The sequence below is a fragment of the Populus euphratica genome, unplaced genomic scaffold (genome assembly GCF_000495115.2).
Source record: "Populus euphratica unplaced genomic scaffold, PopEup_1.0 scaffold124.1, whole genome shotgun sequence".
NCBI lineage: Eukaryota > Viridiplantae > Streptophyta > Magnoliopsida > Malpighiales > Salicaceae > Populus > Populus euphratica.
Genome location: NW_011500013.1, coordinates 132863 through 139783, shown reverse-complemented (window position 1 = coordinate 139783; position 6921 = coordinate 132863). Strand labels below are relative to the sequence as shown.

At 33.2% G+C, this 6921-nt stretch overlaps 1 protein-coding gene and 2 long non-coding RNA genes across 3 annotated transcripts; 1 reads left to right on the top strand and 2 right to left on the bottom strand.

Annotated features, from left to right (window-relative positions):
- Window positions 1-1683: 1683 nt before the first annotated feature.
- Window positions 1684-2365, bottom strand: LOC105141538 (uncharacterized). The gene is made up of 2 exons (XR_845407.1): window positions 2268-2365; window positions 1684-2049 (listed from the first exon to the last, which is right to left on the bottom strand). It is a non-coding gene; the product is annotated as an uncharacterized LOC105141538 (long non-coding RNA).
- A 225-nt stretch (window positions 2366-2590) lies between these two features.
- LOC105141539 (uncharacterized) lies at window positions 2591-2931 on the top strand. Its single transcript, XR_845408.1, has 2 exons — window positions 2591-2642; window positions 2689-2931. It is a non-coding gene; the product is annotated as an uncharacterized LOC105141539 (long non-coding RNA).
- A 498-nt stretch (window positions 2932-3429) lies between these two features.
- On the bottom strand, window positions 3430-5100 carry LOC105141537 (60S ribosomal protein L21-1-like). The gene is made up of 2 exons (XM_011048782.1): window positions 4795-5100; window positions 3430-3871 (listed from the first exon to the last, which is right to left on the bottom strand). Exons 1-2 carry the CDS (start codon window positions 5029-5031, stop codon window positions 3614-3616), a joined length of 495 nt encoding a protein of 164 aa, XP_011047084.1. The 5' UTR covers window positions 5032-5100; the 3' UTR covers window positions 3430-3613.
- Between the last annotated feature and the right edge of the window lie 1821 nt (window positions 5101-6921).

Below are 6921 nucleotides of genomic sequence, written 5' to 3'. Positions count from 1 at the left end.
CTTTGAGTTTTTATATTTAGAGTGTATTTATTTTTGAAGTGAAGTGAGGTGTGTTTAGGTTTTTTTAATTAAACTTGTAAAAAAAACAACAAGAAACATATATTTTAAACTTTTAGTTAGGTGTAATTTATGTTTTAAAAAGAGTATCTAAAAAAACTTAAACTCATCTCACCATGCCTGAAAAAACAAATACATCCTTAATTAAACCTTTTTATCCAATCTACAAGGTTAAGTGTTGAGATGGTTAATTTATGGGCAGCACTAGTTAGTAAATGTATATTAAAACTATAGATATTAAACCTCAACCGATACATGACTCGGCCCAAAAACAAGATATGAGTTGGATAAGTTATTTTAGGTAAATCCAAATCAATCTAAAAAAAATATTATTTCAAGATTTTTAATTTAAAAATAATAAATTAGATTGTGGGTTAATTAGATGAATTAACTAGGTTTGACCAGCTACATCCTTTTAATTGAACACAAAACTCAGGCCATGTCTTGAGTAAATATGATCATTTGATTGACTTGCCAGATCCTGTTCAGTTTTACAATAATGATTAAGGCTATATATATATATATGTTCTTCACAATTTCTATAACAAAGAGGGAAAAACATAATAAAAAAGTAACTATACATGCACAAATATGCGATATGTATTTATAATGTTTAACTAAAATTTATATGCAAGATTAATTTACTATTTTAATTCAAGTGTTATGTATTTATAATGCTGAACATTAACAAATAAGTTGTTTACCATCTCATTCATGATCAGTTAACAATAACATAATGAATTCATATAAAAATAATTGGACAAGTTATGACGTGTTTAAATTTATTATTATTTGATTGGTTGTTAATCTGGCCTATAAAATAGTTAGATATTTATTTAGAGTTAACAATAACATAATGGATTCATATAAAAATAACTGGACAAGTTATGACATGTTTAAATTTATCATTATTTAATTGGTTGTTAATCCGGCCTATAAAATAGTTAGATATTTATTTATTATTTATATAATTTTAGCCCAATGGGTTAGTTAACTCATGGTTTAGGCCAGTTAAAAATATATGTAATACAACAAATAAAAAAATAGAAACAACATAATAAAAGACATGCATATTTATCCACTAATTTCATCACGCAATAATCTACATTCAATAATAGGAATTGATAATGGATTTTTTAATCATGGGTTGAGTCCTCGAATATATATATATATATATATATATATATATATAAAAGTCATTATAATTTTATAGCATCTAGAATTCCTACCTAAACATTTATCAGTTTGGTTAATAGCATCACAACTAAACATTTACGAAGGTACTATATGTGAAATCGAGTTGAACCCCTCCAATTGCATTCTCAAGGCTTGTTATGCAGAGTGCTTGGAAAAATTCAATAGCCATGGGCAATGGGCACACATGGAGCCTAAGCTTCATAGTGTTCGCTTCTATTATTGCCCTTGATGTATCTTGTTTCTTCTTTAATTTGGTTACATTTTATGAGAGAGAGGGGGACAGAGGGGGAGACATGATTAAAAGAGACAAATCACATGACAGCCACGACTTGATTTAACCCAAGTCATTCTGCAGACTGTCTTCCGAACCAATTATTGTTGATTTGTGTAAGAAAACACCTAGAGACGGCAGTGAATGATAGGAAGAGCAAAATCAAAAAACATTTCGCTGATTTTGTACCAAAATACTGCATCCCTTTACATATGAGTGAAGACTTATCTTATGCCACCATGATGATGCCCTAGATCTAAATGTGTATTATGTACGTGCCTGAATACAAACTCCGGCGTTGTGACACAGCAGTATGGGAATGTATTACGTTGGAGGTTGCTTGCAATAATATGTGCAAGAACAGTTGGTATTCCTACACTCTCCTACCCCTAGAGGTTCCTGGGAACACTCCTGGTTACATTTCTGCAAGTCACATCTGTTCATGCTTAGCAGCTTGTGGCACGTGTGCTCTGGAATCCTCGCCGCATTGGCCCCATGGATTGCCCTGGCATGGCTAAACTCAGCTGCCAATATGAAAAGAAAAAAAATTGAGTGGAGCAAAGAAGCATGAATGCCATACCTCCCAAATGCCATAGGTCCAGCAGCTTATGGCATGTTAACATGATTTGTTGATTTTAACATCTATTTCTGCTTTTATTGGTAATCTGCCAAACTCACACACAAGGTAATGGTAGAACATACGTGAAATGATTAATTATTTGCTGGGTGATAAGAGAATAACCTGAGACTAGCAGGAGCAGAAGAGAGAAGAGTGCATAGGATATCCTCATCTTTCAGCATCAGCTTCAGCTTGATCTTGTAGACTCAGCTTCTTCTGGGTTGGAAGAGAGGGGGGTCCTCAAGATGTCTTGATTGTATGGTAAGATTCTTTCAACATGAATAAAGGGTTCAAATCATTTCAAATCACTAGCTAGTGAATATTTTCTTCGGGAGAATAATGTCTTAGATCCCCAGGTCACTTCTGTAGTGCTCGTGACAGGCTTGCTGTAAAGCACATATTCTTTTCCTTGACGAGACTGTCTTTTTTTATCTTTTTCAGAGAGAGAGAGAGAGAGAGAGAGGGAGCTTCTTAAGATGACAACAAATAACAACAGGGGCAAGCATGCCACGGATACTGAGATGTGCAACAAATAACAACAGAGGCAAGCATGCCACGGATACTGAGATGTGTCAAAAGAACTACAATTAACTCGCAGACTGCTGCTTATTATGTAACAATTTTATGCATTCCTAATTTCTAATTCGCAGATTTTCTTTGACATGGATAATTTTTTTGCAAATGAATTTCGATTTACTGGCACAAACTACTACTGGAATTTTGCCAGCTTAAAAACGACAAAAGGGGACTGCCATGCCTCTCCTCTATCCAGTTTTGCGTGATACATTAAAAATAGTTGCCACCAAGTCCCAACGCCCGGTGAAGGCCAAAACAAAAGAAAACAAAGCAAGAGCAAATGTATGGCCGAAAAACTAGCTGTGAACATTAATCATACATTAACGCATAAGGAGCTTTAGAAACAAAAATCCTTGACCCGTCAGTTTAATATTAGGAATGCAGTGCAATCCACTTTTCATTAAAAAAAATAATTTTTATAATATATTTTCAGTTATTTTGATATACTAATATAAAAAATAACTTTTTAAAAATAAAAAATTATTTTTTAAATACATTTCTAAAATAAAAAACAAGTAAATGTCGACAGTATGCCAAGAACTTGCCTATCAGCTGTCGACAGTAAAATAACAAGTTGATGTCGCGAAGGCTAAGAAAAAAGTGGGTGGTTTACCATTCAGTACTTGAATTATCAGGAATATTTTGAAAAGGCAACCGATGCTTCTTCAACACAGGCCACCCTAACGAGCAGGAAAATGAAACGCAAAAGTGCAGGGAAAACATTTAATTCGAAAACTACTTTAAATGAATTCCAAGTTCCCACAAGTATATTATAATCTTGCTGATCTCTAACAGTGAAATGTAAACTGAAACTGAAAATACCAATGACTCGCCCCAGTCCACAAAAATTGGAGACACAAACCAAACTGCACGACAAAAAGTTGAGAGGGGGCCTAGTAACCGCCCTTGAGATCATTAACAACATCATATGGAATGGGTGTAACAGTTTCCAATGTCGCACCTTCCACCATGAAACCAGGTTTCGGACCTTGTGGCTGCCTCTTTGTGCTGATAACCTCACCTCTGGCCTTAGCCTCTGCCTTCAGTTGATCATTCTTCTTCTTCCTGAGAAGAAATTCCTCAGTGCACCTTGAAGGCAGCAAATGCTCCACTCTTACATGGATCCTCTTCCTAATGATTCTGTTACCCACCTGTAAAAATGAAAGGGATTAACATGGAAGCCTTCCGTTGCTCAAATTATAGTAAACAGTAAAAAGCATCAATCACTAAAACAACACAAGCAACCATCTCAGAAACAAACAGGCAGGTCAATCCATTATGGTGATATGCGAAGCACAAAATATGAGGCTACGCTGAGCAATGGTGTGTAACAATGTCAGATGGAAATTCAGTAAAAACCTACTAAACAAAGATATAATCTTCACGCCGGTTTTCCATGAATACTTAAATAAGGCCGTCTACAGTTCAAGTTAAAAAGAGAACACCCATGTCATGCAACCAATGATACAGGGGCTCATTTGAATATTCAGCAGAAACAAATCAAAAGAAAACATTAGATAAAAAAAGGACCACGACGAACGGAAGGACCAACGACAACGAAGGAGGTGTGAGCTCGGTTTGGACCCATCTTTGATCCACCTTCATGGACAGGGAAGCGAAAGAGCATAGTCCACGTATGGTGGGCGTGGCAGGTTGGTTACCTCAATCCCATACAAAATGGCTAAATTAAACAGTTCAAAAGCTAAGCACAAGCAAAGATGTCTATGCAGTAATTAAACCAAACAAGTAAAACCAACCCAGCTAGTTACTTCAGCTTCAAAATTACTGGTTATGAAAATAAGCTCAAATCTTCAAACAAAGCAAAAAAGAAACCTTATAAGACAACCTCAAATTCATCAATAACAAAAACAAAATCACAAATAGATACCCTCACAGCATCTTTTATATATAAGAAACCCATGTCAACCACGAAGCAAACTGTCTACACATATCGAAGCTATAAGTAAAAGCCTATCATTTTCACACAAACAAATCACCAAATACATAAAGTGCACTAGAAAACTCTTACCAAAAACCCTAAGATACAGTCAAGGATATAAGGAGATTAATATACCTGCTTGTTGATCTCGACGCCGATGGCGCGTTTGGTGACATTCCAGACACGTCCAGTACGTCCATGGTAGAACTTGTGAGGCATACCCTTGTGGACAGCGCCGTTAACCTTGATGTCTACATTGTCTCCAATCTTGTAGGTTCTGAGGTAGGTTGTCAATGGAATGTAACCCTTCTTTCTGAAGGGACGAGCAAAGAGATCTCTTGTGCGAGACCGGAGACCGTGACCAGCCGGCATTTTGTGCTTGTGTTTGTGTTTGTGTTTGTGAGAGCGGGGGCTGGCGGAGGTAGAGTGCAAGGAAGGAACTAAAACCCTAGATAGCAATTTATAGGTGGTTTGGACTCCGGTTTGTGTTTGTTGTGGGTATTGGGTTTTTTGGGCCTGTATTTGGTTCGAGGTTTGTGATTGAGTTGGGTCTGATAATGCAGAAATGTGAGTGTTTCTCTTTGGACATGTGCGTGCTGAGTTTGATGGGATAAAGTGGCTTATAGCTCGGTATCAATGGTTATAGCAATTTCAATTTAAAGAATTTTTTCAATTAAATAGAATTTTGATGGGTTCAAAAAGTTAATAGGTTGATCAACTAAATCAAATGATTTAAGCTTAATTTTAATTTAATTTTTCTAAAATCCAGTCTAGATTAGGAATCGAGTTAATAAAATATTAGGTTTAAACCTCTAGACTTTTTGATAAGCAAATATAACTTAAGTAAATATGTTTTTTTTTTTAAATCAAAACTTCATATTAAAAAAAAAAGAATATTCTATTTTCTTATTAAGAAAAACCCATCTAAGGTGGAAACTTATGATCATGAAAACCGATATATACAATTATTAATGGCATCTTATGTCTTAATTGTCGAGAACCGAGCTTGAAATATGCGCTTACCATACAAGACAAGGTATGAAAATGGAAAATTCGTTTCACTACAGCTTATAGACCAACTAAAAGAGAATTCAGATATGATCCAATTAAGTGGTGCGCGCAAGCTGGCCTGGACACCCATGTTAATAAAAAAAAAAAAAGAGAATTCAGATGTTGTTTTTTTTTCTTTGAAAAAAAAAACTATAGGAGGTTTGATTTGGAGAATTCAGATGTTGTTTTTTTTCCTTTGAAAAAAAAAAACTATAGGAGGTTTGATTTGATATGATCCAATTAATTTTATAAGTTTTAAAACAAACTTTAAAAACATATTTTGACTCATTTTTTTCCAAAATAACATTTATTTTTAATATTAAAATAACAATATAATTAATTGACAAGAGTTAACCGGGTTAGCATGTTAAAATCATAACCTGGATTATGAAACTATAATAACTCTATAAAAAATAAATCAAAATAAATTATAGAACCTTATTTACAATCAACCCAATATTAAAAGATGAAATAAAATAAAATCAACTAAAAAAAGTGACTCAAGTTAACCTGTCAAACTTGTAACTTAGGTCATAAGACCAAGATAACCCCATAGAAAAAAATTGAAATAAATTATAAAGTCTAATTCTAATCAGCATAATATTAAATAATAAGATTGAAAAAAATCAATTAAAAAACAAACATAAAAAATAAATCAGGTTAATTCATCAAATTCATGACCTGAATCTTTAAACTAAGATAACCTCATAGAAAAAAAAAACAACAAAAACTTGATTTAACTCGGATTAACCTACCAAATTCACGATTCTGATTATGAAACTTAAATAAATAGAGAGAAAATTAAAAAAATATTAAAACTCAATCCTCAATCATCCTATCAAATCTATTATTAAACAATGAAATTAACAAAAATAATTAAAAACATGACAAAAAAATGAGTCAAGTTAACCTGGTTAATCCACTAAGCATTATATTTGAGTTATGATGCAAAAATAACCTAACAAAAAACAAACAAAAAAAAATCATGAAGAATAATTCTCAATCAAACATAATATTAAATAATAAAATTGAGAAAAAAAAAGTCAATTGGTTTAATCTGTCAAACTTGTGATTTGAGTTATGAGATAGGGACAATCCAATAAAAAATAAATCCAATATTGAAGGATCAATAACCCAGGTTATAAGACTGAGATAACCTCTTTGAAAGAAAATAAAAAAATAACTAAATTTAACTGGGGTTAAAATATCAAA